Here is a 13,276-nt window from a genome sequence, read left to right as displayed (position 1 = left end):
TTAATTTTACTGGGAAACCCCATTTATAGGTCATACCTGCATCTCTTAGGATTTTAGTTATTTCCCCGAATTCGCGCCTCTTTTTTAGGGTTATTGGTGATAGGTCCGCAAAAATCTCAATGTTCCCGTAGGGTGGTGGAAACCTGGGGTTTTTACGGGTCTCCTGTATTAGAAGGTTTTTAGTTTTAAAAAAATGCATCCTTAAGATGGTATCTCTGGGGGTATCTGCTTTTAAATGTTTTGGTCTCGGAATCCTATGGATGCGATCAATTGTCACATCTAACTCTTTTGCCTCTGGTAGTATAGCCGAAATAAATTTGCCTGCGTATTCCTCAAGTGCTGAGTCAGGAACAGCTTCAGGGATGCCCCTAAGGCGAACGTTGTTTCTCCTCGATCTGTCCTCTAAATCCCCTATTTTTAATTCCAAATCCGTTATCTTATGTTCCATTTCGGTATGCGAGGTCATTAAACTATTTTGAGACACTGTCACTTCCGATAGTTTAGTTTCCACCTGGTCTATCCTTTCTCCAATCGACCTTACTTCTTTTTGTAATTCCCCCATCATGTCCTGCATTCTAGATAAGAGTTTTATTTCAAATCTGTCTAGCATACTTTGCATTACCTCTACAGTAAGTACAGCTTGGGGATTTGGGGAGGGAGAGGCGGAATACGCCTCTCTCAGAGATGTTGCCATAATTGTCGGTTGGGAATCAGCTTGAGGAGAGGTGGAATCTTGGGTCGTTAGTTTTGGCTGAAAATTAAGACGTAAGGAGTTAATCCCCTTTGGTATACTCGAAATAGGTTCACGTACCGATGATTTATTTTGGGCACGTGTCAGTTGGTTTTTTAGTTTAGGCGGGGTATTTTTTTTTAGCAGGTTTTTACCTCTCGTCATTATACCCACAAGCTGGGGAAAAGAGGAGAGAAAAAAAAAAAAAAAAAAAACACTTCTTCTACATTAAATAGTATCACCACGTTTTTAGAATGGTAGACCTAAAATATAACCTTTGTAACTTTTTCCCGCTTCACAATTATGGCAGATAATAGTTCACTTGGTTATTTCTGGTTATAAGCACCAAAAAATATCCCAGCAATATTCTCAATAATATCACCACATTTTTAAGATGGCAGACCGAGAACACAACCTTTATACCCTTTTCCCGCTTAACCATTATGGCAAGTAATAGTTCACTTAGCTATTTCTTATTAAGAGCGACCTGAAAAATATCCCAACACTTTTCTCACAGTCTACCAATCAAGCAAGGAAACAGCAGAAATAAGTGAGATCCATTTCAAGGGTCAAATGTACTTTCAGGAAAAGGAGGTTAGTTCCAGAGACAGCTGCATTCACATTCCCATTTACCTAGTCCATTAGTTCCAGGGTAGTAAGTTATTAGTCAAAGGGTAAGCAGTTAGTTAGAGAGTGGTTAGAAGAAGTTTCGTTAGATGGTTAGTCAGTGGCCTTGAGACCTCAGGTTAGTCCAGCACATTCCTATGTTATTGCTAGTATTACAAACAGCAAAACATGAAGCGAGAGGGCACAGAATAGCCGCCGGGGAAATCATAAATCCCCAGATAGACTCAGGGGTCCTCAGTGGGCAAATAGAATGAAGAACAATTGCTGAGTTCCATAGCTATAAATTGTACTGTACCATTGCTTTGGGGGTCCGGGTGTCGCTTCTGTCGGTGGGGTCCCTCTTCTGAGTGTCCAAGGTGCGGGGTGCAGGGCGCAGGGTTCACTCACCAGACGCTCGCTCACTCACTTAGCGACACTGTAGTCATAGCAGGGCAGAGACCGGCAGTATTCCTCTCCTTACGACACCCAGAGGTGCATCCAGGTCCGGCTTCTTCTTGCTTCCTGCATTCCAGGTCGCCGTTAGCGCCCTCAGCGTCCTCTTCATGCAGAGAGCCACAGGTGTCCCGTCAGCATCGGGGGCGCTCTGCACTCTTCGCGCACCCCGCGCCGGACCACCTCTCCTCATAGATCCTTAGCACCCGGCACGCCGTGCAGTGCTATGTGCGGCACCGACCCATGCCTGTCGGCCGCCGCAGAGGAGACTCGAGACGCGAGCCGCGCGTCAAAAAGACTCCAGCGTCTCGGCCACCCCGATCGCGGCCGCGTCACCTGCGCCTCTCCTCCCGGCACCGCGGACCAGAGGCACCACACCTCCCTAAACGCGCCCCCAAGCCCATCCGATCAGGTAAGAGTGGGGCAGAACAAGGCTTAGCGATAGGGATAGGGAAGTAGAGAGCTCCGTCAGAGCCTGGAGCCGGCAGCCATTACTCCGTGAGTGCCACTTTCTTGAGCAGCATTTCCATTCACTGACTGGCAGCGGAGGTCTTGGACATGTTCACATTATCTCCCATGACTCTTACCTCTCTCTGGGCCTTTCTCGCCTGCTTTTCCTCTAATTTCTTCTGCTTTTTGGCTCCAATCTTCCCCGTGGCCTGCACTGCCGGAGCTTCCTCCCCCTCCTCATCATCCTCAGCAGCGGCAGAGTGCTCCTCCACGATGGCTGAAGGATGGCAAGAGAGAGAAGTGATAATGTGGTAATCTTCTTATATTTCTTATCCATGGCCTCCTTCATTCTAAAATTAAAGGGTGTTTATTTTGCTGCAGCTTCACAGGCTGTTACAGTGTGCAGACCACTTCCCCCTCCCACTGTGTGAGATTACATGATGCAGAGGGAGCAGGGGAGTGGTTTGACAGTGTAACAGCCTATGAAGCGTCAGCACTGAGGGGCTCTGGTAACACCCGCAGGAATAATTCAGACTCATTAGCATAATTATAAAATGTGATTTTTAGAAGGCAGGAGACTATGGACAAACAAATATGAGTAGATTACCCCAGTGACGGTCTATGAGTAACGTCCCTGGTTTGTCATGATGGATTTTGATGGTAGATTTCCTTTCGGGGGGGGGGGGGGGGGGGGATTTTGTTTGCACAATTGCACAACATTGAGGATTGTATAGCCCCCCTTCATCAGAGCTCAGCATGAAGAAGGGCTCATGAAAGGTTTTATAGAAACTTTTTTTTTTTTTTTTTTTTTAAGTTTTAAAAGTCAAAAGTAACAATTTTTACATCTTTTTTTTTTCTTCAGCAAAATATTGAGAAGGGGTTAACCGGAGACACAGGTGGAGGCTGATGTGTGACCCTGCGGCTGCTGCAGGAGATAAGCTCCAGCATCATCCCACGTGTGGTGCAGCCCCCAGCCTGCGCCGGCCGCCCCCGCACCCGGCATGTCTGACTACGAGACCAGAGAGAGAGAGAGAGAGAGAGGGGGGGGGGGATACAAGGACTGTATCAGCACTGCTGCCGATACACAGGTGCAAATACAACCTAAATATGTAAAAAAATACACTAAATTTAATTGTTCAATATTGCAATAAACAGCTCAGCTTCACATCAGTTATTCAGCGAAAGAACAGCTGAAAAAACTGCCGAAAAAATTAGCATTTTTTGCAAAAAAAAAAAGTATAGCACGGGGGTTCACATACTAATTGCCAGATAGTTTTTTTTTTTTTCACTAGGTTTCACTCCCACGTAACAGCTTTTATTTTTTCACAGCTTCAGGACTGGAATGTTTTATGTCTTTTTTAATGTTCCCCTCCATATTGCTTGTTTTTTATAGGCTGGGTCCTACTTTTACAGGATTTTGAATGACATCTAATTTATTGTTTTATTTCATAAAGGATAAAAAAAAAAAAAAAAAGGAAGGGTTAAACAGAGAACAGAATTTTTGAGTGTGATGCGATATCTGAAAAAGTATCCCGATACTGATATGATACTTGTAATACTCGATTGTGATATTGAACTGTTTTGCCTCTTTTAAAACCGAAAAGGTACCGAAATTTTGATGCTTCAGGCAAACCTAGTTTATGGAAAATACTAGAATGTCTTACCCCGACTGTCCCCTGTATCAGAGCTTGGCAAGAACAAATATTGGAGCAAGGGGGAGGAGCTGCAGGACAGAAAGGAGGCGGGGCCTAGCAATTCATTTCCCAGGAGCGCTTGCTGTGGTTGTTTATCCCGTAATAGCACGTCAGGGGTTGGCTGGGGGCGCACGGAGAAGGCTCACTTGCTGAGCCCTCTTTTGCCATGACGGAAGACCCGAGGCTGTCACGTTTTAACCCATTGATTACAATGTGTGAAGAAAATCCCCATATATTGCCATACTGTAGTATGGATGTGTATGTTGGAATCAATCAGACAACCTAGGGTTAAAGTACCCTAGGCGGTCTGAAAATTAGTAAAAAATTTTTTTAAAAAAGTAAAAAAGAAATTATATTAAAAAAAAAAAAAACTAAAAATTCTAATCACCCCCCCCCCTTTCCCTAGAACTGACACAAATATAAATAAACAGTAAAAATCATAAACACATTAGGTGTCGACACATCCAAAAATGCCCGATCTATCAAAATATAATAACGGTTTTTCACTGCGTTTAACCCCGTAACAGAAAATAGCGCCCAAATTTTTTAAAAAGGGGGGTTTTTTTGCCATTTTGAAAAATGTAAAAATTTTTTTATAAAAAGTGAAAAGAAGGTCATACAGTCCTAAAAATAGAAGCATTGAAAACGTCATCAAAAGTCGCAAAAAAATGACACCGCCCACAGCTCGTAACCAAAGTGTGAAAAAGTTATTAGCGCCAGAAGACGGCAAAATAAAAATAAAAAAAATTTGTACAAAAGGTTTTAATATTTGTAAATGTATGAAAACATTATAAAACCTATCCAAATGTGATATCCCCGTGATTGTACTGACCCAAAGAATAAAGTAGACCTGTCATTAGGGGCGCACAGTGAAAGCCGTAAAATCCAAGCCCACAAGAAAACAGAGCAAATGCGTTTTTTTTTCAACAATTTCACTGCATTTGGAATTTTTTTTCCGGCTTCCCAGTACACGGCATGGAATATTTAACACTGTCACTATGAAGCACAATTTGTTACACAGAAAACAAGCTCAAACACAGCTCTTTACTTGGAAAAGTTATAGATTTTTGATGGTGGGAAGTGAAAAATGGAAATGAAAAAAACAAAAAAAGGGCCTGTTTTTTTTTGTTTTTTTTTCAGTATGAGCTGTTCTTTTCAGGGATTATACAGTCGTATGTGTTTTTCGTGACCGTTTTTATTTAGCTAGTTAGTAGTTTGTTAACGTTCTCTATTGACATTTAGCTAAATTTAGAAGCTCAATAAACGGGAATGACCAAACGCTCGGGGAAAAAAATGGCAATTTTAATTTTAAGACAATACATGTTTTCATAGGATTTTTTTTTATATTACACTACACTATAAACATTTCATTAAAGGACATCTACCACCAGGATGATGGAATGTAAACCAAGCGCACAAACATACTGGTGTGCACCCCCTTTGGTAGGATCCGCTCCTCTTTTAGCATCTTTAGCAAAGATTTTAGAATAAGGCAAATGAGCTTGAGGGGCTCCGGGCTCCATAGCTGTCAATAGAACCCGGAGCCCCTCAGGTTCAGTTGAAATACCTTATTTTTCGGACTATAAGGCGCCCCAGATTAAAAGGTGCACCATCAATAAATGCCTGCTAAAACGTTTAGGTTCATATATAAGCCGCACCGGATTATAAGGCGCACCTGATTATAAGGAAGAATGACCAGCAGGTGGCAGACCTGTGCACAGTACAAGGCAGCTGTTGTCTGTAAGTACGGTTCATATATAAGGCGCACTGGATTATAAGGCGCACCAGATTATAAGGCGCACCATCAATAAATGCCTGCTAAAACATCTAGGTTCATATATAAGGCGCACCTGATTATAAGGATGAATGACCAGCAGGTGGCAGACCTGTGGACAGTACAAGGCAGCTGTTGTCTGTAAGTACGGTTCATATATAAGGCGCACCGGATTATAAGGCGCACCTTTGATTTCTGAGAAAATCAAAGGATTTTTTGTGCGCCTTATAGTCCGAAAAATACGGTAATTTTTTTTGTTCTTAAAAACAAGGGAATAGGAAGCTAAAAGAAGAGCAGATCCTGCCAGAGGGGGCGCACACCAGTATGTCAGTGTGCTTGGTTTACAGTCCTAGATCCTGGTGGTAGATGTCTTTTAAATTGGAAATACACAAAGAATATAGTGATTAATCTTTATTATTTATATATGTTTTGGGGTAAAAAAAAAAACAAAGAATTGTTACAAAAGGAGTTTAATTTTTTTTTTTTTTTTTTTTAGTATAAACTTATTTAACCGTTTTCTTTGTAATATCTTTTTAGGAACTTTTTTTTTTTTTTTTTAGGTTAAATAAAAAAAAATTAATAAAATTTCCACACTAATTGGTGGATGTCCTTTAAGACCGAAGGGGCGTGAATTTTAGGCCTCAAATATAAATATATTACTTATATACTGAAACACGGGCACTTGTAATGTCACACAGGTGACTTTTCCCTCTACTTTAGGGTAACGGCACCTGAAATATCCACCAGATATACTAAACCGTTCTGTAAAAAAATTCCATGTACAGGTGGTCCCCTACTTAAGGACACCCGACTTACAGACGACCCCTAGCTACAGACGGCCCCCTGTGACTTCTCTGGATGTTACTATAGTCCTGGGCAGCAATGATCAGCTGTAAGGTGTCTGTAATGAAGCTTTATTGACAATCCTTGGTCCCATTACAGCAAAAAAATTTGAAAATCCACTTGTCACTGGGACAAAAAAATTTTTTTTGCCTTGATCTACAATCAGAAAAAATATATATGTACTACATAGTATATAGTTTCGACTTACATACAAATTCAACTTAAGAACAAACCTACGAACCCTTGTATCTTGTATGTAACCCGGAAACTGCCTGTACTTGCTGCAGATGTTTTCCACAAGTAAAATGCACATTTTTAATGTCTCTGCGCAGAGGTCTTGTGCCCTATGCAGGACTGGGTGCTCACCTACTAGGTGTCATGGGTGCCCTATGCAGGACTGGGTGCTCACCTACTAGGTATCATGTGTGCCCTATGCAGGACTGGGTGCTCACCTACTAGGTGTCATGGGTGCCCTATGCAGAACTGGGTGCTCACCTACTAGGTATCATGTGTGCCCTATGCAGGACTGGGTGCTCACCTACTAGGTGTCATGGGTGCCCTATGCAGGACTGGGTGCTCACCTACTAGGTGTCATGGGTGCCCTATGCAGCACTGGGTGCTCACCTACTAGGTATCATGTGTGCCCTATGCAGGACTGGGTGCTCACCTACTAGGTGTCATGGGTGCCCTATGCAGGACTGGGTGCTCACCTACTAGGTATCATGTGTGCCCTATGCAGGACTGGGTGCTCACCTACTAGGTGTCATGGGTGCCCTGCAGGACTGGGTACTCACCTACTAGGTGTCATGTGTGCCCTATGCAGGACTGGGTGCTCACCTACTAGGTGTCATGGGTGCCCTATGCAGGACTGGGTGCTCACCTACTAGGTATCATGTGTGCCCTATGCAGGACTGGGTGCTCACCTACTAGGTGTCATGGGTGCCCTATGCAGAACTGGGTGCTCACCTACTAGGTATCATGTGTGCCCTATGCAGGACTGGGTGCTCACCTACTAGGTGTCATGGGTGCCCTATGCAGGACTGGGTGCTCACCTACTAGGTGTCATGGGTGCCCTATGCAGGACTGGGTGCTCACCTACTAGGTATCATGTGTGCCCTATGCAGGACTGGGTGCTCACCTACTAGGTGTCATGGGTGCCCTATGCAGGACTGGGTGCTCACCTACTAGGTATCATGTGTGCCCTATGCAGGACTGGGTGCTCACCTACTAGGTGTCATGGTTGCCCTATGCAGGACTGGGTGCTCACCTACTAGGTATCATGTGTGCCCTATGCAGGACTGGGTGCTCACCTACTAGGTGTCATGGTTGCCCTATGCAGGAATGGGTGCTCACCTACTAGGTGTCATGGGTGCCCTATGCAGGACTGGGTGCTCACCTACTAGGTATCATGTGTGCCCTATGCAGGACTGGGTGCTCACCTACTAGGTGTCATGGTTGCCCTATGCAGGAATGGGTGCTCACCTACTAGGTGTCATGTGTGCCCTATGCAGGACTGGGTGCTCACCTACTAGGTGTCATGGGTGCCCTATGCAGAACTGGGTGCTCACCTACTAGGTGTCATGTGTGCCCTATGCAGGAATGGGTGCTCACCTACTAGGTATCATGTGTGCCCTATGCAGGACTGGGTGCTCACCTACTAGGTGTCATGGGTGCCCTGCAGGACTGGGTGCTCACCTACTTGGTGTCATGTGTGCCCTATGCAGGACTGGGTGCTCACCTACTAGGTATCATGTGTGCCCTATGCAGGACCGGGTGCTCATCTACTAGGCGTCATGTGTGCCCTATGCAGGAATGGGTGCTCACCTACTAGGTATCATGTGTGCCCTATGCAGGACTGGGTGCTCATCTACTAGGCGTCATGTGTGCCCTATGCAGGACTGGGTGCTCACCTACTAGGTGTCATGGGTGCCCTATGCAGCACTGGGTGCTCACCTACTAGGCGTCATGTGTGCCCTATGCAGGACTGGGTGCTCACCTACTAGGTGTCATGTGTGCCATATGCAGGACTGGGTGCTCACCTACTAGGTGTCATGTGTGCCCTATGCAGGACTGGGTGCTCACCTACTAAATGTCATGTGTGCCCTATGCAGGACTGGGTGCTCACCTACTAGGCGTCATGTGTGCCCTATGCAGGACTGGGAGCTCACCTACTAGGTGTCATGGGTGCCCTATGCAGCACTGGGTGCTCACCTACTAGGTGTCATGTGTGCCCTATGCAGGACTGGGTGCTCACCTACTAGGTGTCATGTGTGCCCTATGCAGGACTGGGTGCTCACCTACTAGGTGTCATGTGTGCCCTATGCAGGACTGGGTGCTCACCTACTAGGTGTCATGTGTGCCCTATGCAGGACTGGGTGCTCACCTACTAGGTGTCATGGGTGCCCTGCAGGACTGGGTGCTCACCTACTAGGTGTCATGGGTGCCCTGCAGGACTGGGTGCTCACCTACTAGGTGTCATGTGTGCCCTACGCAGGACTGGCCGCTCACCTACTAGGTGTCATGTGTGCCCTACGCAGGACTGGGCGCTCACCTACTAGGTGTCATGTGTGCCCTATGCAGGACTGGGTGCTCACCTACTAGGTGTCATGGGTGCCCTCTGCAGGACTGGGTGCTCACCTACTAGGTGTCATGTGTGCCCTATGCAGGACTGGGTGCTCACCTACTAGGTGTCATGGGTGCCCTGCAGGACTGGGTGCTCACCTACTAGGTGTCATGTGTGCCCTATGCAGGACTGGGTGCTCACCTACTAGGTGTCATGGGTGCCCTGCAGGACTGGGAGCTCACCTACTAGGTGTCATGTGTGCCCTATGCAGGACTGGGTGCTCACCTACTAGGTGTCATGGGTGCCCTGCAGGACTGGGTACTCACCTACTAGGTGTCATGGGTGCCCTACGCAGGACTGGGCGCTCACCTACTAGGTGTCATGTGTGCCCTACGCAGGACTGGGCGCTCACCTACTAGGTGTCATGTGTGCCCTATGCAGGACTGGGTGCTCACCTACTAGGTGTCATGGGTGCCCTATGCAGCACTGGGTGCTCACCTACTAGGTGTCATGTGTGCCCTATGCAGGACTGGGTGCTCACCTACTAGGTGTCATGTGTGCCCTATGCAGGACTGGGTGCTCACCTACTAGGTGTCATGGGTGCCCTGCAGGACTGGGTGCTCACCTACTTGGTGTCATGTGTGCCCTATGCAGGACTGGGTGCTCACCTACTAGGTGTCATGGGTGCCCTGCAGGACTGGGAGCTCACCTACTAGGTGTCATGTGTGCCCTGCAGGACTGGGTGCTCACCTACTAGGTGTCATGTGTGCCCTATGCAGGACTGGGTGCTCACCTACTAGGTGTCATGGGTGCCCTGCAGGACTGGGTACTCACCTACTAGGTGTCATGTGTGCCCTATGCAGGACTGGGTGCTCACCTACTAGGTGTCATGTGTGCCCTATGCAGGACCGGGTGCTCACCTACTAGGTGTCATGTGTGCCCTATGCAGGACTGGGAGCTCACCTACTAGGTGTCATGTGTGCCCTATGCAGGACTGGGTGCTCACCTACTAGGTGTCATGGTTGCCCTATGCAGGAATGGGTGCTCACCTACTAAGTGTCATGTGTGCCCTATGCAGTACTGGGTGCTCACCTACTAGGTGTCATGTGTGCCCTATGCAGGACTGGGTGCTCACCTACTACGTGTCATGTGTGCCCTATGCAGGACTGGGTGCTCACCTACTACGTGTCATGTGTGCCCTATGCAGGACTGGGTGCTCACCTACTAGTCGTCATGTGTGCCCTTTGCAGGACTGGGTGCTCACCTACTAGGTGTCATGTGTGCCCTATGCAGGACTGGGTGCTCACCTACTAGGCGTCATGTGTGCCCTATGCAGGAATGGGTGCTCACCTACTAGGCGTCATGTGTGCCCTATGCAGGACTGGGTGCTCACCTACTAGGCGTCATGTGTGCCCTACGCAGGAGGAGCCCATTTGACACCACGAGGACTTAGTACTTTTTGTAATGAGATGTAACCCTGGAGTGCAGAATCTCCGGCGTTACATCTCATTACAGGCAGTCCCCGGGTTATGTACAAGACACAAGGGCCCGGAGGTTTGTTTTTAAGTTGAATTTGTATGTAAGTCGAAACTGTATATTTTATCATTGTAGATCCAGACAAAAAAATTGTGGCCCCAGTGACAATTGCAGTTTAAATTTTTTTTGCTGTAATTGGACCAAGGATAAAGCTTCATTACAGACACATTACAACTGATCATTGCAGCCTGGGACTATAGTAACATCCAGAGACTTCACCAGAGGTCAAAGGGGTCTGTCTGTAACTATTGGTTGTCTGTAAGTTGGGTGTCCTTAATTAGGGGACCGCCTGTACTATGAAAGTGACTGAAGAGCAATACCACACACAGCCTGTGGGCAGGGGGGGCGCTGTTCATACCTTGCCTCTCCTCCTCCATGCGCTGTGCCCTCCTCTGGGCATGCATGCTGCGGTTCACCCTCCTCCTGGGCATCCCCTCCGCCCGCTGCTCGGGCTGTGGCCTGGGCCTCGCTGCCGCCACATGCTGCTGCTGCTCCCCATCCGCTGTGAGTGAGAAGACAATTAATGACATAACATCCTCATTACCCGCAGACTGCAGGTGATTACAGGCACATAATACAGATACACTAAGAATTGTTACACAAAATGTGTATTTTATAACCATTTTCTTTGTAATATCTTTTAAGTAACATTTTTTTTTAGGTTACAATTTTTTTTTTTTAAATTCTACACTATTTCATAGATGACACACATTAACCCCTTAAAGGGATTCTCCTTCTCCTCTAATAAGGGGGGTGGGGAGGTATGCTCCCATACTTCTGGTTTTCTCCGGGCTTCTTCCGATCGGAAGTCACATGATCCACTTCATCCAATGACTGGCCTCCTCATTAGATGAAGGGATCCTGTGACCCTCCAGAACCTCTATTCGGACCCAGTCCCAAAAATCAGAAGAGTGAGATGGGAACCACAGCTGGGTAAAAGGAGCCATTTACATTTGTTTTTATTCCATTTTTCACACCGCGACTGTGATAATCGCCCCTCCTTCCTTCTAAAATCACCTCTTACAATTATGCTAATGAGTCAGAAGGGTCATAGGGGGTGTTGCAGGAGCCCCTCCATGCTGTAGCTTCACCGGCTGTTACACTGTGCAAGAGAACTTCCCCCTTTCACTGTGTGACATTACATCAGTTAAATGGATGGGGAAAGTCCTGAGAGCAGACAGTAGGGTGAGTCAGTGTAACAGCATGCGAAGCTATATGTTTCTCTTGTAACAACTCCCAGATTACTTCAGGCTCATAAGCATAATTTTAACAGTTGATTTTTAGAAGGAAGGAGGCCATGGACAGCAAATCTATGGATCCTTCATCTAAGTGTCCCTGGGTTATCGTGATGGATTCGGATGGCAGATTTCCTTTAAGGACGTGTTTTATTTATTTTTTTTTTTTTTTGGCGGGGGGAGAGAACTTTTTGATTCGCTTTATCACCATTACTATTGAGGGATGGGTGAAGGGGAGGCGATCATAACAACTTTTTTTTTAATTAATTACATTTTATTGATATTTTCATACTTTATAAGTCGCGTGGATATTGGGTCTGATGCTTGGGGCCGGTCCAGATAACCAGCTCCGGTAAGATTATTGTTATGATGTTATTGGGGCAGGTCCTCTCTGAGCCTCCCCGGCCCCTGATGCTGATGTTTCAGGATTCTATTGGGGGTCAATGGCCACAGGTGGCTCCTCAGGGGCGGGGCAGTGAATAGGGGGGTGATAATAAATAACAATTCCCACAAATTTGGGACTGTTGGTCGGTATCAGGCAGTCGGTACCAGTAGCAGTAGGTGGGATGTCAGAGCCGGAACGTCAAGGTGTGGGAAGAGTTCAAAAGCTCTGATGCAGATGTGAACAGAGCCCTAAACTTCTCACAGCTGACGCTTTGCTACAGTAAGATCCACATGTGACAAGCAATGGACAATTCCCAGCAGGTAGTGCACAGCAGGGATCACAGCTGTGACTATCGCACCATTTAAAGGGACAGTCCACCCAGCGACTAAGCTCCCGCACCCAGAGCCCCCAAGAGCGGGCCATACAGGGGGGCACTAGGACCCCGCTCACCTCGCTCCGCCTGCCCCCGTATCCGGGTTATAAAGAAGAGCAGCACCGCCAGCAGCGCGGCCGCCACCACGTACAGCACGGCGTCCATCACTGCAGGACACGTCACCGGACAGGCCCCGCCCACAGCGCCGCGTCATCAGCCGGCAACACAGAGCGTGGACGCGACCAAAGCGGCCTCACAGGGGGGAGCGTAACTAACTAACCGCGTATAATGCGTGTAGCTTCACTTAAAACACCGTTCTGTATCCAAACACTGCAATGTTTACAGAGCAGCTCTGTATGATGGTTTTACATATATAAAGCATATATTATAGCGTCATTGGTAGAAGGTTCCCCCCCGCGACAGGCTCTAAATGGTCGCGCTCTGTATAAATCTTATGATCCTCCTCACCCGCTTTAAGGAAAACCGGATACAGCGGGAGAAAAAAAAAAGTGCGTTGTTCACACGTGAGAGCGCGTTCACACGTTGCGTTTTGACCTGCGTTTTCATTGCGTTTGAAACGCATATACAACAGCTGAGGAGGGGTGATTTGCCTAATTACATCACTGTTAACATT

At 46.9% G+C, this 13,276-nt stretch overlaps 1 protein-coding gene across 1 annotated transcript in view; it reads right to left on the bottom strand.

Annotated features, from left to right (window-relative positions):
• DDRGK1 (DDRGK domain containing 1) overlaps positions 1-12,871 on the bottom strand; it is a 32,460-nt gene extending 19,589 nt beyond the window's left edge. The window contains exons 1-3 of the mRNA XM_072126361.1: positions 12,720-12,871; positions 11,008-11,151; positions 2,377-2,516 (exon numbers count right to left, since the gene is read on the bottom strand). Of these exons, the coding sequence (XP_071982462.1) occupies positions 2,377-2,516; positions 11,008-11,151; positions 12,720-12,807 (372 nt within the window). The 5' untranslated portion in view covers positions 12,808-12,871. The remainder of the gene's footprint in view (positions 1-2,376; positions 2,517-11,007; positions 11,152-12,719) is intronic.
• Positions 12,872-13,276: the final 405 nt, after the last annotated feature.

Source organism: Engystomops pustulosus, chromosome 1 (genome assembly GCF_040894005.1).
Source record: "Engystomops pustulosus chromosome 1, aEngPut4.maternal, whole genome shotgun sequence".
NCBI lineage: Eukaryota > Metazoa > Chordata > Amphibia > Anura > Leptodactylidae > Engystomops > Engystomops pustulosus.
Note: the sequence above shows the minus strand (reverse complement) of the source record. Positions and strands in the feature narration are given on the sequence as shown.